The 24,205-nt window shown below is 43.2% G+C and overlaps 1 protein-coding gene across 1 annotated transcript; it reads right to left on the reverse strand.

The window, feature by feature from the left end:
• Nucleotides 1-26: 26 nt before the first annotated feature.
• LOC109401876 (ubiquitin carboxyl-terminal hydrolase MINDY-3 homolog) lies at nt 27-19,691 on the reverse strand. The gene is made up of 5 exons (XM_019674472.3): nt 18,659-19,691; nt 10,942-11,442; nt 10,725-10,878; nt 10,361-10,658; nt 27-1,728 (listed from the first exon to the last, which is right to left on the reverse strand). Exons 1-5 carry the CDS (start codon nt 18,995-18,997, stop codon nt 1,422-1,424), a joined length of 1,599 nt encoding a protein of 532 aa, XP_019530017.3. The 5' UTR covers nt 18,998-19,691; the 3' UTR covers nt 27-1,421.
• Between the last annotated feature and the right edge of the window lie 4,514 nt (nt 19,692-24,205).

The following is a 24,205-nucleotide window of genomic DNA, read 5'->3' on the forward strand; positions in this document are numbered from 1 at the left end:
CAATAACCTTTCTTGTTTCGTCGCAATAAGGTATCTGTGATTCTTCATCATATATATTATATCGCTTCATTCCAACGGGTACGTTTTCTTTGATTTCGTTTCGTCGTATTTCTTGTCTCTTCTAATTTGTAATCCTACGCGCGCGTTTATCCATTTTTATTTTTATTTTTTTTTCAATCAGTTAAGGTCAAGTCTACACATTATATACGTTTGCAGGGGGGAAATGGAATTCAATAATATCTCCGGCGGCTTCGAGAAGGAAGAAGGTGTTTGGGCCTAGGGGGTGCTAAAACCAATAAGTAACACACAAATCTCCCTGTCTCGGTTGTTGCCCCTTGTCCTTGTTTCCAGTGCCTCGCTTCCTTCTTCGGCGCATGGTTTGCATTCACACGTTTCTGTTTCGCAGGTCACTTGTCGCTTCTCTGAGGGTGGTTGCAGCGGTTCTGCTTCCTCTTTTCTACATCTCTCCTTTTCTTTGTATTGTTTCTCGTTGATTGGTTTTCTGATCAGCTGGTTTTGTTTCCTTCTGTTTTCTAAATGATTGATCTGTTGTTTGGTTTTATTTACTATTCTGAGAAGTTTGAGAATTGGTTATAATGGCTGTCGTTTTTTTTGGTAATTGTAGTAGTAGATAAGGGGAACTCGCTTTTCTGTTTCTAGTTGTTTATGTGCTAACTGTTGTTTCTACATATTTCGTTAAGTTCTCTACTTTGTGTCAGAGTTAGTTTTTATTGAATTTTGTAGCAGTCTAACATTAAATTACGCGATGAACCGAATGAATCTATAGCTTGTCGGCAAAAATGAATTCGTATGTTTATGCTGTTGTACGATATTCATGTTTGGCATTCGTTGAGGGAAAAGGTTGATCCATTCACTTGAAAATGAACACTCATGCGTGAACAACATACAATGAACTTATCTATCGGTGAACCGAATTCACTCCGTGCGAGAACTTTGACACTAGAGTGGGCCATTTTCAATCAGAATTTTTGATTGGAAATGACTTCGCTGTAGTGTCAGCAATTCTCGTCCCGAGTGAATTTAGCTCACCGGTGGATCAGTCCATCGAACGGTATTCACTCAGTTCATCTTGCGAAGCCATGTTAGACCGATTCAAAACCTTTTTTTGCTTCTATTCTGTAGATTAGTTTGTGTGATTGGTTGCTTCAACTGCGTATGACTGTGTGAGTGTGAGATAAATATGTCTATGTGGATTCGCTTTAAAACAGATTTTGGAGAAGTTGCATCCGTTACAATCATCACTTGTAACCGAAGTTGTCTGTCCCGATAAACAGAAAAAAATTCCGGGAGGTTTTTGGTTTATCCACGCAGAGGCAGATCTTCGATCAGGTCCGAGGGTACCTCCAACAAACGAACAAACAAACGTGGCGTGCACTCGTCTCTCTCTCTCTCTAGTGCGGTCAATTCAGCGACGGTGTCCGCGCATCGTTCCAGTTGACCTCGATGTTGGGCCACTTGGTCTGCAGGCAGGTCAGCATCGGATCCGACGGGTTGCACATCCGTACGTCGCTCTCGAGCTGGATGGCCTGGCCCTTGCTGTAGCGCACCCGGTTGTCGCTGTTCGAGTTCGGGATGCCGTTGTAGTGCAGCAGGTCGAACGTGTCCGGGACGGACTTTTGCTCCGTCGGGAAGAACTCGTTCATGAAGTCGTTCAGCAGGATGATCCCGAGGCTCTCCGGGTCCAGCTTTCGGCGCATCAGGTCCACGCTGGCGGAAAAAGAATTGGAAAGGTTAGTCGGAATGGAGTCTTTTAGTGAGAGGTGGGAGCTCAGCTAAAATAACTCCGGGGCGTCCATGAAAAAAACACCATATGAGAAGCGGAAGCTCCGGGAATGAAAGCATACCCAACATGGAGACAAAATCAAGACGAAGCTCTAGAATGCGATCACCCGAGGAGGGAGCCCCTACTGGAGCTGGCCCTGTGACGAAGGACAGAGCAACAGCTGGAATTGGGAAAGGGGAGGACAAGATCGAACGATATGTCGAAAAGAAGTTCTGTTTGGCTGGATGCATCGAACACAAGTGCACACAAGTTCCAGGATCATCAGTGGATAACGACAACAACTGCGAGATGAACTAGCGCTCCTCACGGTCACATAATTCATGGAGTTCCGTGAGACAGACCACATGTCTCGAATACCAAAGCTGCGGAATTCCTAGCGGTTAACAAGTGCTGTAAGCATCCTTAACCAGGAAACTTTACTACAGTACTTGGAGGCCGTACAGAACCTCGAGGATCTACAGTTTACTGTGTATTCAGCTGCGGTGGCTGGTGCCAAGATGTTGGGATTGCGGACGCGCCTGCAAAGAGACGGTTAAGGTCGCACACGCCTCAGAAGAATACAAAAACACGCTTGGATGTGACGTTTGAAGAACCGAATCGCCACATTGCGGACCAAGATTGGTCGAATAGCACAGTATAGGCAGTGGAATCGATCAACAAGCACAGTATAGGCAGTGGAATAATAAAAACTCCATTCTTCAAAAGGTCCTTCACATAGCAGTATTTCGTGTATACATATGTTTTTTTTTTATTTGCTTGTAGTTCTATCTGCAACAGTTAGAGCTATGCAGCTCTGGTTAGCTTCATAAACGCGTACAGGCAGCTTCAACGGTTCGTCCAGGTCATCCATCAGTTTGTTTACGCATCTATTGAAGTTATTGTTAACGAAACAGCAGTTTGATTGCTGTACTTTCAGTTGACTAGACCACCACAAAACTTAAAAATATAACTTGCAATCGCCGCACTCGGCCTGGTGTTAACGGCGATATACAGCAAACACCCAATCAGGTTCTGGAACTGCTCTGGATTATGCAAAGCTTCCTCCTTTTGTTGTAGAAAGCCGGTCATCATCCTTCCAGCTTCCATCCTAATCTGTATTCCAAGCAAGAGTGAAGATCTCCTAACTTCGTGATCTTGAACTCCTTCTCAAGTGTTGCAACCAAAGCACAGTACTCCGACTCCGTTTGGACAACCATGACAACATCATCGACGTAGATCAGGAGATACATTTGGAACTTCGTTGCTTGCTTCACGTACAGGCAAGAATCGGCTGTGGAGCTTGGGAATCCCATCTTCCTGAAAATGTTAATGGTTCCAAACTCTCGCTGCTTGTTTCAGTTTATATAGGTTTTTTCGTAGTCTGCACACGTCGTTGGAATTGCTGTTCTTGAAGCCTGGAGGTTGTCATGCTATTTTGATGTTCAAATGGCGCATCAGCATCTGGTCCCTGCTTGCGAGTGTTAAAACAGTCGGAAAAGCTACTTGCTTTACGACCGGAGCAAATACTCGGTCATAATCCGTCCAGAACTCTTGAGAAAATCCTTCGGCCACTAGTCTGGCTTTCTATCTTGCCACTTAACCGGTCTAATCCTGCTTCCGCTTGTAGACCCATTAGTATCCTATTGCCTTACGACCTGGAGGTAGTTCGATGATCTCCCATTTCTTTATTTTTTGTGCTCTGTACCGGATACAGCTTCTTCGAATGTTTTCGGTTCTGCTTGTTGAATGACCAGTCTGATGGTTTCCGCGAATCTCTCCGAACACACTCCAGTTGATCGAGTTGATCGACGAACTGCCGCAATTCCGTTAGATTCACCACACACTTGGTGCTCAACTTCTGGCACATCTTGATGCACAGCCTCTCCAGTTTCATGTTCGGCCTCGTAAAATTGCAAGGAATCATCAAGTTCACCACGATTAACAACGCCCTCCTGCTCAGCATCCATCACATCCGTTATTTGTACAGCAACTTCGTCAATGCTTTCATCGATCAGGGGTCCTTCCACGGATCCAAACACACGCGCCACAACCGAACACTTTCAAATGGCTTAAATCCGGTATCCAGTCGTATACTCCGCATCAGAGAGTAAAAAATTCGAAGATTGAGAGTGAAGATTGACATTCTCATTTTTTCATTCGTGTTTGACCACATTCATTGTCAGCTGAATGCCTCTCTTTTCTCATTCAATTCTCTGTCACGAATATTTTTTCGCACGCCGTAAAATGTCCAATTTCTGTTAACAGACGCACAATCCGACTTAATGGACAAATAGAGAACATAATCAATATTCTAATTTACTACTATACACAAGTTATGACGTGATTGGAAGTATAATCGGGAGTTACGGTCCAGTTATATTTCTCAGTGAAAATTGTCAGTGACAGAAAAATGAATGAATAGGTGAAAAATTCATTCACCAAAATGAATTTTATTTTGATCCCTCAGTTGAAAATTTTCAAAATTCACGTTGAATTTCATTCATTGAAAATGAAAATTTTAAACTCTGCTCCGCATTGATGCCTTCTCCAACGTAGAGTTTCCGGATTCTCTGATTCGTAAACTTGCCTCCCCTGTCCGATCGGATAATTCTCGGCTTCTTTCCAAATTGGTGTTTTGCCATACGTACACACTCACGAAATCTGTCCTTAACTTCCGATTTCTCCTCCCCTGTGATCATGGTCTATCATGGCCAAGTAATATCTGTATCCGCCTGGAGTTTTCGTCATCGGGCCGCTTACATCACTATGAACGATGTCAAGGATCTCCATTGAAGTGTTTACAGCTACCAATGGAAGAGCCGGTCACTTCATTTGGATCTCGGAAACCAAGTGCTTCCGTTCAATCTCACCTAGGACATTTGAATCTCTGTGACCGAGTCTGTGGTGCCACAAGTGTTAACAATGTTTGTTATGTTGACAATTGCTTACCATCAAGGAACGAGTTTTCGACCGCGTTTAGTCGGTACAGACCACTAACTCGATCTACCGTTGTCATTTCAGTTCCATTGAAGCACATACTGCATCTATTGTCATCAAATACGGTACGGATACCTTTCTTCTCAAGCTTCGTCACTGATATCAAGCTCGGGGGTGCAGCAGAAATGGTCGCACAGTACTGCCCAAACTCAGGAATGACCATTGATCGTTGGCGATGTGAGAAGTCGCGCCGGAGTCCACAATCCAGGATTTCGATACATCACCATGGCTTCGGATCATGAACGTAAATGCCCCTTGTTTCCTTAATTTTTCACGTATTTACTGGCTTGGCTCTTTCGTTGCTTGGCGCCTTCTTTAACCTCTCGTTGGTATTTCGCTGCGCCACGTTATGCTCGACAATTCTTCTTCCGAGTGTGGTAGTCCGCGAAGAATGAGAGCAACCTTCAAACACTTTTGCATCCAGAATCCGGAGTTCTCCAACCTTGCGTAGTTTTTCGTGATCTTTGCGGTAGTTCTGATATGTGATATGCTTCAGGAGGGTCACCTTTTGTCCTAGCGAAGTTTTGTTGTGATTCTTCTTCAACGCTACCCATGCCGATATTATTGGATGGAAAATAGCAGAGAAAGCAGTAAAACACGTCTTTAGGTCGAGGTGTGATCTTTATTCATCTCCTTTTCTCTCTTCATTCATGCCCCATTGCGTTACACTAATGGTCCATTCACACTGTCGATTGCGTATTTGATGAATGCGTGATGCTCAATGGCACAACGATGCTCAATGGTACAGTGCTGCCATCACTGTTCTCCAGCTTCACCCTGTTCAGCGGTTTTGTTAGTATGTCCGCCAACATGTCCGCCGATGGGAAATGATTGTGCTACTTTTACTCGAATGTCGTTTCCCCGAACGCCGTTTCCCCGAATGTCCCTTTTCCCCGAATTCCGTTTCCCCGAATGTCGTTTCCCCGAATTCCCGTTTTCCCGAAACGCGAAAGAAGTAGTTTTAAGGCTCAAGTATCTGTCATCATTTTTCGGAAAACTAAAAGCAGTTTTTTCACTGGAAATCAAAACAATGACCATGGAAATATATTCACTGTATTCCATTCCTCATGTGGAATGCAGTGAATACATTTTCATGGCAAAATTTTTTGTTTTGAACGAGAAAACTGCTTTTAAATTCTTGATGATGACAATGATTACAATGACGAATGGTTCAACGTTAATTCACTAGTTTTTATATATTCTTCAAAAATATGTATGTGTGTATGTACATGATTTAACTGAGATTTAACTAAATACAACAACTTCAACGGAAACTTTGTCAGTACTAGTTATTTCAAAAACTATATTAATTGCCATGTTAACAAAAACTTGTTAGCATTTACACTTGGAAGAACCGCCTTCTTTGAAAGAAGGGCAAATTTCTAGGAAAACTATATTAGCTGCCATGTTAACAAAAATGTGTTAGCACTAAAACCTGAAAGAACCGCCTTCTATGAAAGAAGGGAAAATTTCTAGGGAAACTATATTAGTTGTGATGTTAAAAAAAACTTTTTAGCATTAAAACTTGAAAGAACTGCATTTTTAAAAGAAGGGGAAATTTCTAGTGAAACTATATTAACTACGATGTTAATTAAAACTTGAAAGAATCGCCTTCTTTGAAAGAAGGGAAAATTTCTAGTGATGCTATATTAGCTGCGACGTTAACACAAATTTAAGGAACATTTTTAGTGGATCAATATTAACTATAATGTTAACAGTTCCCAAAGAACTCGAAAGAACAACCATCTTTGTAGGAAGGAAGTTTCCTATGATTAAGTGTTAGCCGACAATACTTTAGAAATAAAACTAATAAAAGCGGCCTAGCCAGTAGCATCTAATCATTTTTTGACAGTACATTATTTTTTTTCGGGGAAACGTACTTATTTGGGCAAACGGCATTCGGGGAAAAGGGTTATTCGGGGAAACGGCATTCGGGGAAACGGCGTTCGGGGAAACGACATTCGGGGAACCGACATTCAGGGAAAAGTAGCACAACCATGGGAAATATATCACATTTATGTTGCGTAATTTTGCCAAATCCTTCACTTTGATTGTCTTCGAAGATTTGCTGGGAACCAGAGAAGTCCTTCAGTAACTTTTTGACCCAAAGCAGCTCCCGACAACTTTCAGCTGCTAACGAAATGTACTCCGCCTTGGTCGATGAAAAAGTCACGCACGCTTGCATTCTGGCACACCACGAAATCAAGCCAGCACCAAAGCGAAATATGTAACCCGAATTCGATTTCCGGTCCTCCAAATTCCCGGCCCAGTCTGCGTCCGAGTACCCTTGAAGTTCTTCTTTGTCTTCAGGTAGCGCAGAATCCTTTTCGCTTCCGTCCAATCCGCATTCATTGGATTGCTCACCTGCCTTCCAATAATCGACTTATAGCGATGTCTGGCCGGGTCGGTGAATATAGGTACAGCAAACCACCGACGAGGCTATGGAACTTGTGATTGTTCGGTAGACTTTCCAACTCCTCTTTTTGCTGTAAATATCCGACCTCCATAGGAATAAGGACTACTTTCGCATCCGCAAGTCCAAACTGTTCAACCAGCTTGATCCTACTGCTTGGATCGTTACCTTCCTTCGTCAGTCTTATCCTCAAGAAATGCTTTACCTCTCCAAGTGTTGTTATTTGGAACTCCGTAGTCAAAGCCTTCACAATCCCGTCGTATTCCTTGTCATGGGAGGTGACGACCAGCATATCATCCACATAGACGAGGACGTACACTGTGCTGGCGTTCTTCTTCCGCACAAACAGGCGCATTCGACAAACCTTGTCACTTCCAACTCATAGTTTTAGGTGGTGCCCGCATATAGATGGTCTCCTTCGAATCGCCATTCAAATACGCCGTATTCACACCAACGTGTCTTACCTTCGATCCCGCAGCGACTTCAGCTCGTCGTTCATGGAAGCCTTCCAGTGATCACTCTCGGGACCACTCACCGCCTGCTGGTAGCTACGAGGCTCATCTTGCTGACACTTAGCTAACTTTCCATCCGCCATATAACGCTCATGTGGAATACCTTTGGTTGACCTTGCTTACCGACGAGGTGTATCTGCGAGTTGCTCCTCCTAAAAGTGGTTCGACTCCTTCTCGATAGGAATGATATCCTCATCTTGGCAAGATTCTTCATTTCCACTGGCATCTTCATGCACGCTTTGGTCTGCTGAATCATCGAAAAGGCTGGATTTATGGGCGAACGCGCTACTACGGACCAGATGTACGCCATCCGCCAGGTGTTGCAGAAATGCCGTGTATACAACGTGCCCACACATCACTTGTTCATTGAATTCAAACCGGCGTATAATACAATCGATCGAGAACAGCTGATACGGTTGATCAAGGCGACAAGTGATGTGCGTAGTTCGAGTATCAGGGACACTCTCGAGTCCCTTCAAATCTCGCAGAGGGTTACGGCAAGGTGATGGTCTTTCGTGCTTGCTGTTCAACATTGCGTTAGAGGGTGTAATAAGGAGAGCGGGGATAAACACGTGTGGAATGCCGTACATTTAGTAAAATCGTATTTAAGTAATCGCTCTCAAGTCGTTGATATTGACGGTAATCATTCCACCCCAATTAATATCTTATCGGGGGTACCACAGGGGTCGGTCCTTGGGCCACTATTATTTTCACTTTTTATTAACGATCTGCCGTCTGTTTTAAAAGTTTGTATGATCCATATGTTTGCCGATGATGTACAGCTGTATTTTTGTTCAACTGACATTGGAGTGAATGAGATGGCCAGACTAATAAATGCTGACCTAAGAAATGTGGCGCGGTGGTCTCTGATGAATCTACTGCCTATCAATCCCTCAAAAACAAAAGCAATTTTCTTTTCGAGGCGTCAGGCAAGTCCCGTTTAACCGGAACTAATAATAAATAACGAACGAATTGAATACGTTGATAAAGCCAGTAACTTAGGAGTTATATTCCAGAGTAATCTAGAATGGGACTACATACCAACTCAATTCGAAATGCGGTAAGATCTATGCAGCACTGCGCCATCTTAAAATCACAGCTGGAGCATTGTCAGTATCGACAAAAATTAACCTCTTCAAATCTTTATTGTTGCCTCATTTATCCTACGGCTTGGAAGTAATCTTGAATGCTTCTGCAGCTTCATGTGAGCGATTACGCGTTGCTCTTAATCATTGCATACGATGGGTATACAGTTTGTCAAGATATTCTCATGTAACACATTTACAACGACAACTTTTAGGGTGTTCTTATCAAAATTACTTTGAATTGCGATGTTGTCTTCTTTTATTCAAAATTGTTCACCATGGACCTCGATACTTGGCTGACAAGATACAACCTTTCAAGAGCAATCGTGTACGACACTATGTAATTCCTCAGCATTTCTCTTCACACTACGGCGACTCCTTTTTTGTTCGTGCAATAAATATATGGAATCTGCTTCCAACAGACATCCAATCAATTGATTCATACTCAAGATTCCATCGGCAATGCTTGAACTGGTTTAATGGGGAAAGATAAGTGAATGGAATGAGCAAACAGATATTTTCTTTTTCTTTTGTTTTGATAGTATTATAATGATTTTTGTTATGGAAGTGGTCCGGACAATGAAAAAACCGATTGTAGAATTTAATAAGGATTAAGCCTTACTCTACATGTATAAAATGAAATAAATGAAATAAATGAAACGAAATGAATGATTTTCACGAAGTTCGTTCAGCTGCTTGGTTTCGCTGATGATATTGATATTATTGCTCGTACATTTGAGACGATGGCGGAAACGTACATCCAACTAAAGAGTGAAGCCAGGCGAATCGGACTAGTCATTAATGTGTCGAAGACAAAGTACATGATGGCAAAGGGCTCCAGGGAGGAATCACCGCGCCCGCCACCCCGAATTCACATCGACGGTGATGAAATCGCCGTCACTGGTGACCGCCGACAACGACACCAGCAGAGAAATTTAGAGGCGCATTGTGGCAGGCAATTGTGCTTACTTTGGACTCCGCAGAACTCTACGATCGAATAAAGTTCGCCTTAACACGAAGTTAACTATCTACAAAACGCTGATTAGACCGGTCGTCCTCTATGGACACGAAACATGGACCCTACGTGCAGAGGACCAACGCGCCTTGGAGTTTTCGAACTGAAGGTGTTGCGTACCATCTACGGCGGTGTGCAGATGGAAGACGCGACTCGGAGAAGGTGAATGGAGCACGAGCTGCATCAGCTGCTGAGAGAACCAACCATCGTCCACACCGCGAAAATCGGGAGGCTACGGTGAGCGGGTCACGTCATCAGAGTGTCGGATAGCAACTCGTGGGTTAAAATGGTTCTCGAGAGTCATCCGACCGACCGGTACAAGAAGACGTGGTGCACAGTGAGCAAGGTGGGTCGATCAAGTGGAGGACGATTTGCGGACCCTTCGCAGAGTGCGATACTAGAGCCGCACAGCCATGAACCGAGTAGAAAGGAGACAGCAGAGGACACTCAGGCCTTAGTCTGACCGGTAAGGTACGTATGTCCCGAAAAGAATATCGGTAAAATTCCCCTTTTCAAAAAAATTCACTTCAGTTCACTTTGGTTCGAATTACTTACTATTCCGGATCGCTAACGAGATCCACCGCGCACAGCACATCCTGCAGCAGCGGACTCGGGATGAAGTTGCTGCCCTCGGTGTCGAACTGCCGGAACACCCGCCTGGCCATGTCGCTGTTCGTTTCCTGCGACACTAACCGCCGTTCGTTGCTAAACAGGACCGTGAGGTGCGTTTCCGAGCCCATCACCCAGACGGGGTTCTTCGGGTTCTTGTAGAAGAACCCGACCGTGCAGTACTGCATCTGCTCCATCAGCGTGATGAATCCGATGTCCGACTGTTGCGTGATGCCTTTCAGTTCTGAAATGAGGGTTTTTGCGCGATTATTCGATCTGAGCTCAGTTTAAAAATCTAGAAACGGCATACTTAAGCCACCGACGTCCTGTTCGTTGTCCCAAACGTAGGGAACAGCCCTCCCGGTTAGCATGAGATTGATCAGTGCCTGACTGCCGTAACCGTACGTGCCGTGTATTAGCGGTTCCGATGTATCCGACACTTCACCTAGTACGTTATCAAGTTCCTACCAGGAAAACAACAAAATCATTTTGAAACTTAACATCATTCAAAAATCCCCGAAACTCACCTTCGTCAGCAGAACCGTATACAACAGCAGCAACACTCCGCACTCATCGGCCAGCACGTGAAAGTTGCTGGCGTAATACTTCTCGACGTCATCGATCTGTTCCAGCTCGCTGACGCAAAGCCTCTGGTGGAACGTCTCCGGATTCAACGGATCCGGACTGGTTCCGGCGCCGCCACTTCCGCTCCCCTCCGACCCTTCCTCCATGGTGTTCTGATTGACCAGATCCGAAGCAGCTTCTGTCGTCGTCGTTGAGGCCGCATCCACCCCTAGTTCCACTTGCTCATTCGGTGGTAGGTTCTCCAGGGCGTCCACCATTTCGGCATCGCCCTCTATCTCTTCCGCGGCAGAGGTGGTTGCTTTGCCGGATGAGGAGCAGCCTCCCGGACCGCTGCCGGTCTGACGAGCTTGCAGGCTAACGATCCGGTACTTGGAGGATTTGCACTTCATCAGAATCTGGCAGATGGCTTGGATGAGCAGGGTTTTGCATTTGTCTGGTGTTAGCTGCGGGGAAAATAGAACAGAAAGGTGGTGGTCATTTGAAGGTCTACAGTAGTTTAGATTGATAGATCATCTGTAATGGGTTAACTAATCTTTTTTTTTTTTGAAAGGTTCCTAGCTGCACGCCGAGGGACGTAGAAACCTCTCCCATCACTGTGCGCACAATCGTCTCGCGTCTATATGGAGGAGCACGATGCGTTTGCGCGGACAACGACAGTTCACTAGGCCTTTGGATAGGATAGAGAACGTAATCCTTCAGAAGCAGTTCACCAGCCGTGCACGGAACATGTCGTCCAGTAAGACACTGTTGCGTACTGACTCAGAAGGTTACGGTAGAAGGTGTGAAAGTTTTGGTTTTGTCATATGGTCGATTTTGTTTGAATTTGTTCTTTTGTCATGTCACGGTTCAAGGAATGTTATTGTTCAAATTCATGTTGTGCCCTGTAATCCACTAATCTTTGGTGTGTCTATGATCCGTTACATGGTCGATGTGTTCGTTATGTAAATTATTTGATCCTCATTTTAGTACTGTTTTTTATCTTTGAAAGTTGTCTTTCGTCCATATCTCTAGCACTATCAGCATCTGTCCAAACATTTCATACATTTAACGCCTAATTTGTCATAAATAGGTTACATTAGTCAATGTCGAACTAGCCAGTTTTAGTCGATTTTGTCAAATATGCGTCTTAAGTCTTGATCACACGCTAGCTTCGAATCTATAAGCAAGCACTATTAAATGCTGCACTTTCCCACTATTAGTTTCTTAGTTAATTTAAATTGATATTGCAAGAAAACGTTATTAAGCATCAGGCATTCGAAATATATTAGGGTTTACTCAAAAAACTATCAGATATAAAAATAATAAAAGTTAAAATTAAATCACGTAAGCAAATCAAATGTTGTGAACTAGGTATAAGCAAATTGAATACACTAGATACAACTAAGTATTACATTATTGATTTTTATAGTGTTTGTCAAAATTAACCGAATAGTGGGAAGCCCAGACAACAATGCAGTCTGCTGACTCCAAAAAGATTCTAAGATTCGTCACAAAACACAAATATTTTCATTATGTTTCACAACGACACTCAAAACCCTTCCAGAATCAACCGACCGGAACTGTTTTCTGAGTATAGAAACTACTGCAGCTGGCTAGATCTCTTGAACACCGTCGTCTTCTAAGAATGGAGCAAAGATACCAACCAATTGCGTCAATGTGACGTTCAGAGTAGACAGTCTACCAGAACGGGTCAGATTGTTCTACTGCTCTAGCCGCGTTCAACCGTTTGTGGAAAAGGTAGTGATCTGCCTAATTGCCTACGCACGAATCAACGTACTGCGAACTGTCGAAGTGGAAAACGCTGCCAGCGATGCGCAGAACGACACGAGGATGACAAAGAGTACGAAAGATACCAAAAATGTAAGAAGTGCGCCAACTGCAGAAGCACGGACCACAATACAACAGATCCGAATTGTCCTGAAATCAAACGTCAGGACAAAATCAAGAAGAGCTTATGACAAAGAGGAATCTCACATACGCAGGTCAAAACGTGTATGAAGCTCTGTACGATGCTGAAGAGTTCCCAACTCCGGCAGAAACATTTGCGGACATGGCAAAAGGCAGATTCCGCTGGAAGGACCCACTGCGAGAGCAGTGGCTGCCAACAACGAAAGGAAGAAAGTATAAGCTGCAGTGAACATGGGGAAACCAGAAAACCAAACCAAAACGAGGAAAACAACAACAAACGCGGACAGAACAACTGAAAGGCGAAATCTCATTGTTGGAAACGAAGCAGAAGAAGCTAGCAAGGGAGTGGCTCTTAACAACAATCAACGTGTGGACGAAAAGGAGCGCTTGGAAAGTCTTTCCAAGCAGATCATGGAACGGGTACAAAAGGAGCAACAGAACCTGCTGATGACGTTCTACGCGGACTTTATCGCTCAACTGGATAACGACGAAAACACCAAACAGAAGTTCAAGATGTGCACCAATAGGCACTTCAATTTCGCAAAGTCAGTTACACACCACACCGACACCAAATAAGGTAAGCACTTCTTCATTACATAGCTGTAACCAGAAAAAAAGATAAATAAATAAAATTAGCTTTTACCTCATACCAAGTAAAATTCGGGGAGTTCAAGAAATCAATAAAAGTACTACAGTGTACAACGCGCAGAGGTTTGGTAAACATAAGGCAGAAATCCACAGAGTTCTATTCGATGAAGGCTTCGATGTAGCTCTCTTGTCCGAGACAATGCGGCACTGGAAACCACCAACAAGTACCGAATCTCTGGATGCCATCTTATTCGAGACAAAATGGTTACGGGGGAACGGCGATCCTTTTGAAGAACGAGCATAGCTATACCAGAGTAAATCTATCTGCTCTATCCAATAGAACACAAGTTGTAGTAATTTCGGTGTTATCGCTAAAATCGGTCTTTTTTTCATGTACGTAAGCCCCTGTTTGATACTATACATCGGTTTGACAGAATAATCATTGAAGGGGATTTCAATGCCCACCATGGAGACTGGGGAGACTGGAATGTTGACAGAAAAGGTGAAATACTAGCTGATATGATCAATGACTCGAACAGCCTTCTGTTGAATGATGGATGCATGACGTTTATCCCGCTAATATCAGGATGTGGGTAGGTCTTCGGCAATAGATCTAAGCATGTGCTCTCCACAGATGCTGCAAAACGTTCAGTGGTGGACGTTGGCGTATGGCATTGGCAGTCACCACGTAGCAATTGAAATTACTATCAACAACGGTAAGAAAAAGCGTCCAAAGTACTGTTACGACAACAAGAAAATAGCATCTTCGATAGCAAGCATGGAACCAACCGAAATACACAATGTAGAGGACTTGAAATTAGCGATAAAAAAGATTCGGAAGTGAAACGGGAAGAAAGACACTAAAACGCCCAAGTTTTGGTGGTCGGACTCGGTGGACCAGGCTTGCAAGGAGAAGACAGAAGCGAGACGAGCTTTCAATAGGTAGTCGTCCAGTTTGCAGAATCTCATCCAGTTCAAACGCAAAGCGGCTATTCAAAAAAAAAAAAACGTGTGGAAATCCGAAAGAAGTTTGACGAATTTGCAGAGGAGATTGGTCCACATACCAGTGCCTACGAGTTGTGGAACAAAATCGGTAGGCTCACCGGAAAGAAGATAAGAATCGCAGAGCAATTATCCAGAAGAAGAAACGAAGATCTGCCCCAGGGGAGGACAGTGTTTCATATGAAGTACCACGTCAACTAAGTCCAAGAGTAGCGGAAAACGTGACCGAAGATTTAAATCGAATGTGAATTCGTGGTACCCTAACTGAGGAACTTAAGACCATCAAAGTTGTAGCAATACCAAAGCCAGGCAGACATCAATCAACGGTAGAAGGGAAAAGACCGATTTCACTGATACCTACCATGACCAAGGTAATGAATACAGCTGTGTTAGATATTCTACAAAATCACCTTTACCAGAACAACATCATGCCAGAGAAGGCATTCGGGTTTCGGCGAGGAAACTCAACATCCACTGCAATTTCATTTGTCGTCAATGAAATAAAAAGAAACAAACTGACTGTATTAATATGCGTAGATTTGTCGAACGCGTTTAATGCTGATCGCACAGACACTTTGGTAGAAACGTTAGCTAGTATAGGAGCATCCGTTGAGGTCGTAACGTGGATATCCTTTTTTTCTAAAGAACGGGAAGAGTGTTCTACACCAGCATCATGGGGTGATCTCGCGAAGAGTTTCGAACGGGATGCCACAAGGAGATGTCTTGTCTCCAACACTATTTAACGTGCACACCACTGTATTGCACGACATACGCGCAGAAGGAATCACATTGGTTCAGAATGCTGATGATTTCGAAATAATTGTAACGGCAAACAACTGGGAAACTTTGAATGTTAGAGCACAGGAATATATGGATAAGTTTGTGGCAGAATGCGAAAAACTGAATTTGGCAATAAACTAGGGGCAAGACAAATACAGCGAGAGTAACTCTGTTATCGAAGTGTTGCCAAGGATAGGAATACTCACTTGCAAAGTGTTACACTCACTTGCTATTTTCTCAGTTCAGAAGCGTGCTATCAAGAAACGATATAGGTATGGACGACTTTTGCCTTTTGGTTTTGTCTAAAAGTTTGCCGAATAGAGTAGAGGTCGCACACGCATATCGAAGTCGTGAGGGAGCTGTGAAGGCAACTCTCCACTAGGTGAATGTAAATTACACTCAGCTCGTGGAGAGTCGCTTCCACAGCTCTCTCCCGACTTTGGTGTGCTTGTGTGACTACTACTCTATTCGGCAAACTTTCAGACAAAACCACAAGGCAAAAGTCGCCCATACATCGTTTCTTGATAGCACGCTTCTGAACTGAGAAAATAGCAAGTGAGTGTAAGTCTTTGCAAGTGAGTGTTCCCATCCCTGAGTGTTGTATCCAGAATTCCTCTGGATAGCTCTGGATAACTCTGGTTTGCCCGAAAGGTTGCCTGATACCAGTGAAAAATCGAACAGTCTTGCCCGATTTCCGGCTTCGTAGAGACGTTTCTGAATGGATTCGAGCGAAAAGAGTTACTCAGGATTGATCAGAGTTGCTCCGGATTTCACAGTGTCTAACCCCTAGATCGACAGTTAGTGGAATCGACATTAGAAGAAGAGGTTGCCCTTTTAGGCATAGTTTAGTGTGTATCCTTTCAACCGTATTGTATAGCAAACACGTATGAATGTATTTTTAACATGGTTTTTAAAATTGGAACTCTGACATGCTCGCATTCTGCCAAATAATGCTATTACACATTGCTAACACTAAGATACTCCAAACTCAAGGAAGTTGAGAACATTTCCAATCCGGAAATTTTCTGAACCACATCATCTTCAATCGAACAGAGACTTATTCAGCATGGTCCAGCTTTATAACCGCGTACCTTAGAAATGATTCTTTACAGATGGCAGCTTTAAATTTCAAATCAAATCATTACCCAAGTAACCATGGAGCTGTATATTGAGCATTAATTTCACTTTATAGTGTATTATATGACTTGCGATATAAAGTTGCTATATATAGGTACCATTAAAGTATGGTTACAGTTGAAAGTGGCGCTACTATTGTGTATATAATGCTTCAACAACCAGCTTTTCTTTAGTCATTGCTAAAGTATATAAAAGGCTTGTACCATATAGAAGCTGTTAATCAAATACAGCTAATGCAATAAAATCGAATGGGACAAAAGAAAAAAGGTGTTTATCGTCTGTCTACTTTATCCTGCTTCAACTTTCTCACTCTGATGAGTTTTTTTTTTCTGTATCGGGAATCGAACCTTGATTGCTGATGCTGCTCCACGATAGAATCCGAACGCGCCTACGATGTGTGCTACAATTGCCATGTCTGTCTCTCGGGAAAATTGCTCAATTTAAGGAAAGTATACTCAAATTTTACCTTACTGTATTCTCAACAGCTTGAAAACGTTGTTTTGAATAATGTTGGCTCCCTCAGTGAATAATTTTGTTTATGTTCCAACCAAGAAATGTTAAACCATTTCATTCAGCAACATCATTTATCATATAAAAATACTTTCCTAGAATGGTTCTATATCCTTGAACGTGATTGATTAGACGCCCGATTCATTCTTTCAATCAGCAAAGTAAATACAGTTATTAATGAATTGTTTGAGGACAAACACCATTTAGGTTTATCAACCAAATCTAAACATCTAAATCAAGCAAAATTGAAATGAACATTTTGGATTCGAGTTTTTGTATTCTTTAGAATGGTTCTTCCATTCAAAACCTTTCTGCATTTTTCTCCTGAATGTGGATTTATTGTTTACATGTTAAAAAATGATGCATACTTTAGTAATGGTATACATAAAGCAACAAATGCCTGCGTTATTGTTTACTATAAGGCTTTTAAAATGGCAATGCAATGAAGCATTAAACAACGCCACTTTAGAACTACCGTCAAGGCACCATTCACCGTGGATCTACGAAGATTCGGGGCAAATAAGGGCTGTCATTTGACACCAGTCTTATAAACATTGTTGGTGCCGCTTTTAATAGTCTTCATTATAGGTTAAAATTAAAGCAATATCCACAGAAGTAGAAATTTTTTCACAAAATTTGGTGATATAGTACAATTAGTAAAGGGTAGTAGGGTCGCCTAATTCCGTGGTAGGTCACCATTCACCGTGGTAGTAGGGACCCATTCACCGTGTATGAGAAATTTTATTCTTCTTTGTTTAAAAATGATCAAAACAACCCAGCCAAGGGAATTTTCTTCGTTTAAATTCATTTCAAGTAATAACTTGCAAGATTTTATTAGAAAAATGAATGTTCAAATTTTCGATTTTTTTCTAGATATATGGGACAACATGGGGCACGATAAATGGAGACCATTGATTTTTAGGGTACCCATTTACCGTGCCTTTTTGTTTCAATTAAAAAGTACGAGTAATCGTACTTTCTTGTTAAAACTTATTTCGGTAATGGAACATACATACCTGATATGTGAATTTAATTGCTTCTTGGTGGAATAAAAACGTTACTACATTTAGTTTATCGCTTAAATCACCTTAGCGCAGTTTTCGTTTTTTCACTATGAATGCAGTGAACGAGCAGAAACCCGCTTCATGTAAACACACTTTAGTGTCAAAATGATACTTTTAAATGTTTCTAATGAGCGTTATGGCATGGTAACAGTACATTAGTGTTGTATTGGTGAAATTGAAGGGAAATTGTCATATCATTCAATCATAATATGGAAATAATGAAAAAATATTCGAAGGCACACGGTGAATGGAGCCCCCACGGTGAATGGCGCCTTGACGGTATATTGAACTGTCAAAAAACCCTTAATGCTTCAATGCATTCATAATGTAGGTTTAATGCTTTATCACTTGACAGATGTTGAATAGAAGTTATCGTGCATTAGCTATACTCACATACGGTTGAATTAATGTTATGTTATAATGCTTGTGGTTACTTGGGTATATTCTGACAATGTATAGAGATAACCATCAATATATCATTTTCTTGTAGATGATCTCGAAATGTAGAATCCACTATAGTTTACATCTTGTATCGTAATGTTACAAAACATTGCACAAGGTCGAACAAGAATTTACATCAGTAATGCACATGTACCAACATTCGCATCATAAATTGCATCAATAAACGTAATAACTACTACCCCCACCAACCCCCTTCGCCCATACTTACATCACTGAAGCTGTGTCCGGGTGTTTCCATCAGCAAAATCTTCAGCAGATAGGCCTGCACCGGAGCGATTACACAACAGGGTCCGCCGTCGTGCTGGACCAGCGCCGATGGTTCGTACGCACTGAAATCGAATCCCTGGGACCACCGTCGGAACACTTCCGGCCGAATGACGGGACCCCACAACAGCTGCCGGATGTCACGCAATTCCCCTTCCAACTGTTGCCGAGAGACCGTCGACGTCGTCGTCGTCGTCGTTGAAGTTCCTTCGCCTCCGGCCTGCTGCTGGTGCGGATCGCCGCCACTACTCGGCTGCGGCTGCTGCAACGAATGCTCACCCATCTTCGCCGTCGTCGTCGTCGTTCCGCTTGCCTTCGTCGACAGAATCCAATCCCTTAAAAAGCCAAATGTCACAGCAGCGCAGCTCAGGCAGAGGAGCAAAAATCCCACACACAAAATCGCCAACACTTTTACGGGTTCGAAGTACTTTCCCGCAGAACAATCTCCTGGAGGCGACGGTGAAAGTGAGCCTATCCGCACCAGGGTCTTCCCGCAGCTGCTGAGAATCCGTAGCGGGTACCGTTCGAAACCAGCACGTCAACAATGGGGATGAAAAATTCGATTTTTCCGCTGCCAGATCTTGCACTGCTGACTGCTGCCACTGCGTTTTTTCTTCCCTTTTTTGCACTCCTCCGCACACACTTTCTTCGCAGCTGCCACTTTCTGAATCACCGCACGACGCTTCTGTCAGCAGAAGCACCACCGATTCCGCGAAAACCGCGACGCGATGTTTGTAAAACCACACTCGGTCGTCGGAACGCACCAGAATCTCTTCCGAATATGTGCACCACCGGATGCTCGATTTTATCCGTCTTTTCGATTACGCACGGCAGGCAGAATGTGTCTTGCTGGTGGGCTGGAGTGACACACGCACACGGGACAGCGATGGGGAATCGAATCGCGAACGAAAACGACAAAACTGCGATGGAAGGCGAGAAAGAATGCACCGCACGGACGATCCACCAACAACAAAAGCACCAACACAGTTGCACAAACACGCGCGTGTACTTCGCGACTTCGCGACGTGACGGCAACAGACGATGCGACATTTTTTACGGGCGCAAGGTCACTTTAAAACAAGGGATGTTAACTTGTGATTAAATCTGGAGCTCGATTTGAAAAGGTCGTATGTGCTTTTGTCGATTAAAACATCGATCAGATGGATTCGCTTATTATATTGTGCGCTTAGCACTGAATTGATTTCCGAAAAAACTTAATCGACTTCCGCTGCCTTTCCTATGCGTTAAACATAACGTCGAAAGCAGTGCGCTGCCCTGATAAAAAATATCATATTTAAAAATACGATAAATGTTATTGTTACAACATCATTTTTTCGAAAAATATTCACCATTAAACGTATTGTAATTTACACACTCACCATCACCCGAGCCATCACCCCTATTGTTCTACAGTCCGGATTCGCTGGTTGGGTCACGACTGCGCCCCGATTAGCGAATCGTGTTCGTTCGTTGGGGCAACTGATCAAAATGCTCTAGACACACGCAAGTGACGAGAAATACGTCACGGAACACTCACATACTTGCGTAAACGTTCTGTATACAGGAGCTGTGATGCGACGGCGGTCAGACGTCAAACTCGTTTTGACATCTATTTTGACATTGACAGTGCTTTTTAGTTGGGTTTGGCCCCAACCAGTGAACATTCAACCATCGAGACAGCCCATCTAACGAGCTCTCAACGAACGAATCGTCACTGTATACCATTCGGCGAATAGTAAATGGCACTTTTACAATAAAAATGGTGGTCGTTATGTATCTTTACCATAAAATTTTGAGAAAATTTTCATACACTTTTTCGCGAAAAACAATAGAATGTATTGTGTTTTTATGAGACATTTTTAGGGCAATTTTCAAAAGAAAACAATATATCTTAATGTTTTTTCATTGTTCTTACAATACAAATACAATTAATTGAATGGCGTCAAATGAATCGTTGTTACAATAAAAATACAATAATATTTGCAAGCAGTTTTCGCTTTTGAAAATCCATAGAATTTATATCTAGATTGAGTTTAAATAAGGGCGAAAGTAACATGAGAGAGTTCTCTTCATCGACTCTCTCTTCTTCAAATTAAAGTGACAAGATGCAAATTCAATCAAACTTTTTTACACTTAGACGCTAGATTGCATCGCAACCTAGCGATTTATGACCAAAAAATCAACAATACTTGCATCTTGTCACATTAATTTGAAGAAGAGAGAGTCGATGAAGAGAACTCTCTCATGTTACTTTCGCCCTTATCTTGGACCACCGCCATTGCGTTGCGGTTCGCAAAGCGTCCAAAATCCCACCGTTCTCGATACACGGGCTCAGTCAATAGAGCTTTGTCTCGCCCGTGTAGCTAATAGCCAAGGAGAACGAAGGCAGGACACAAGGGGTTGGAAACTCTGACACCTTGTGTTAAACACCCGTTTCACACACCAAAAACACCTTTTGACACACTTCGACACCTTTCAGATGTGCTACCAGGATATTTTTTTATTTTTCTGGCATCACTGACCTGCCGATGTTTTTGTTTTGTTGATTTAAATTCGCAGTCGCAGTGCAGAACACAAAAGTGCTCGCAATAATCTGTGCGCGTTCGAAGAAATACGTTCGTCTGCCTCCCAATCACATGGGATCGGGACAAATTGTCGTTAGATTGCTCGGAACCGGGAAGAGGCAGCCGAGGAGGCAGCAACGGAAGGCCGGATGAGTTTACACTGGAGAGCTTCGACCCGCCCAGCTTAAAAGATTCGATACAGCTGGTAGACGAAATCCTGTGTCAACACCATCATGGACCGGATGACGAAACTCGACTACTCTGCCGCCGCCACCGCTGCAGCCCAAGACCAAAATAAAGGAGGCCGACTGCCAGACGTTTAACACCGGTAAACCAAGGAAGCCGGAAAAGGTCTTGACCAGCCGAGCGTAGCAATCAGGTTGGAACGAGGATCCTGGTGCAACAGCGGAATTCCGTGAGGGCCTGCCAGGGTCAACCACCGGTGGGTAACCGGTACGGAAGTGGTGGTGGTATGGGTGCTGACAACGGTGGACAATCGGTGGCGCTTCAGTCGTTACCCGTCGCACAGCCGGACGGATTGATCGAAGTTGACCGATACATACCGAGTCACGTTCACCAGCGCCGTGATCAGTTTCATAGTGGCCATGATTTCCGTGTGACGGATCGTCCGAAACGATTGAGTCCACCGGAACTGTTTGACCAACGTATGTGTGAAGTCACAAAAGTTCATCTTGAGCTGTTTCCAGACATGATCAGCAGCTTCTCTTGGAGCAGCAAGTGAAAACGCCGGAACACGATCAACTACCGAGTAACCGGTACAGAAGTGGTGGTGGAAGGGATGCTGATAACGGTGGACAATCGACGCATCAATTTACTACCGAAAGCAACAGCGAGGAATGTAAATTCTAGTCGTATTGAGAAAGTATTCTTTTCTGTTTTTGGACGGGTTTTTACTTTCAATTCGAGTTTTAGTTTAACAACGTTAATAGTGAGTTAGATTTTGTGATTTAATACGAGCATTAGCACTATTCACACTTACAATCAGAAAAAAATGGAACTAATATGCCAACAATGAATTGTATTGAAAGTAAAGTAAACAGTGTAATAAAAGTGAAGTACGAAAGTCTAATCCGCTCTTGATATCCAAATTGTGCTGAAAAATCATGTAAATGATGTAATGTGGATTCAAGAAAACTATGCTTCATTTTATATTTCGCATTTTAATTGGCAAAGTTCTTGCTTCTGGTGTAAATTCCCCACTAAAAACTCCTTCCTAAACCATAGCAATGATCCCTCCCAAGACGTCGGATTGATTAGATTTTATCTTGCTCTGAACGAAACTAGCGCTTCTTCGAGAACTGACTTCCGAAAAACCAATATTTTTATTTTAATAATAATTCAATCTGGTTATAATTACAATTCCTTTTATGCAATTCCACCTTCCACCTTCATCCATGTTTCCCTTCAGCTCGGTGTGCTTGATCGTTAGCGTGGCACTTCAGTCGTTGCCCGTGGTACAGCTGGACGGCTTGATCGAAGTTGACCGATGCATGCAGTCACGTTCACCATCGCTGTGATCAGTTTCATAGTGGCCATGATTGCCGTGTGACGGATCGTTCAAAGTGATTGAGTGCACCGGAACTGTTTGACCAACGTCTGTGTGAAGTCACAAAAGAGATCTTGAGCTGTTTCCTTGGTTGATCTCGTCAAACTACTCAGACTCGACATCGTCCGGATTCTCACTGTTGCAGCTCTGTGGTAATTTGCAAGGGGAATGACATATCCTTTTCTAACCGGAATATCCGCATTTATCCGTTTCTAACCGTCGCTAACCGTTGCTAAGCGAGCTGCTAAGTGAGCAGAAGTTAGACGCGGATAACGACGGTTAGAAACGGATAAATGCTGATATTCCGGTTAGAAAAGGATATGTCATTCCCCTTGGTAATTTGGCCTATTAGAACTAGTTCATCAGCGTAGTTAATACCGATTGGGATTCGAATCCTTTCAGGATGTATTTCTCGATCCAGCCGTCCACGATTGTGGTGATAGCCGACTTCGAGTATCTCCGAATCAAATACATTTTTTTCTCATCCGTTGCACTTTCCAATCCGTCACCACCACTAGCAGATGAGCGCGAACACATTTCTTGGAGTTTTGAACTTCTTGTTCAACTGCTGCTGCTGCATCGTAACGCGTTCCGAGTCGGAATATGAATTTACCGTTCCGACGTAGTCTGGATCGTACCGATTGTTATCGCTTTTTACCCGGGCCACGATTGATTCCTTCAGATTCCTTCCACTACCATCAAAACAAACAACTGATGAGGAGAATCTCGAAAAGTGTTGCTAGTAAATTGAAAAAGAATGACGTCTATCACATGAGCTGTCATTGAACTGCTCATGCACCGAGAAACACGCAAAAACACCCAAAAACACCCGATCAGCACACTTCAGCACATTCCAGGGTGTCAGAGTTTCCAACCCCTTGCGGTGGTCCTCACCCTAGCACAGCACTATCACAAGCACTACACTTTTCTATGCCCGAACCACGGGCCGGCACAAATAGTCGGGGAACAAATGTTCACTAAGTTCACTCCCGACAAGGCAAGGAACAACCATCTAGCCTACGCACAACGCGAAAACGGCACTAATTAATTGTTCCGGCACGCTTTCGCGGAGTTAAAACTGCGCCCGTCGCGTTTCGTGGTTCGACACTTTCTTCTTCTCAAAACAAAATAGCCACCACACACCGCAAACGATTGTTCTGCTGCTGCTGCTGCTGCTGTCGATGTGTGCAATGTGGTGGGAGATTGGGGTCAAATGACTCACCGATACAATATACATACGAATTTGAATACCCTACATTCTAACTAACTAAATTTAAATAAAAAATAATAAAAATAAACAAATTAAAATGATGCAAAACACAGTGGTGTATGTGGGTAAAATGCACACTAAAATTAAAGA

The sequence above is a fragment of the Aedes albopictus genome, chromosome 1 (assembly GCF_035046485.1).
Source record: "Aedes albopictus strain Foshan chromosome 1, AalbF5, whole genome shotgun sequence".
In the NCBI taxonomy this organism is placed as follows: Eukaryota; Metazoa; Arthropoda; class Insecta; order Diptera; family Culicidae; genus Aedes; species Aedes albopictus.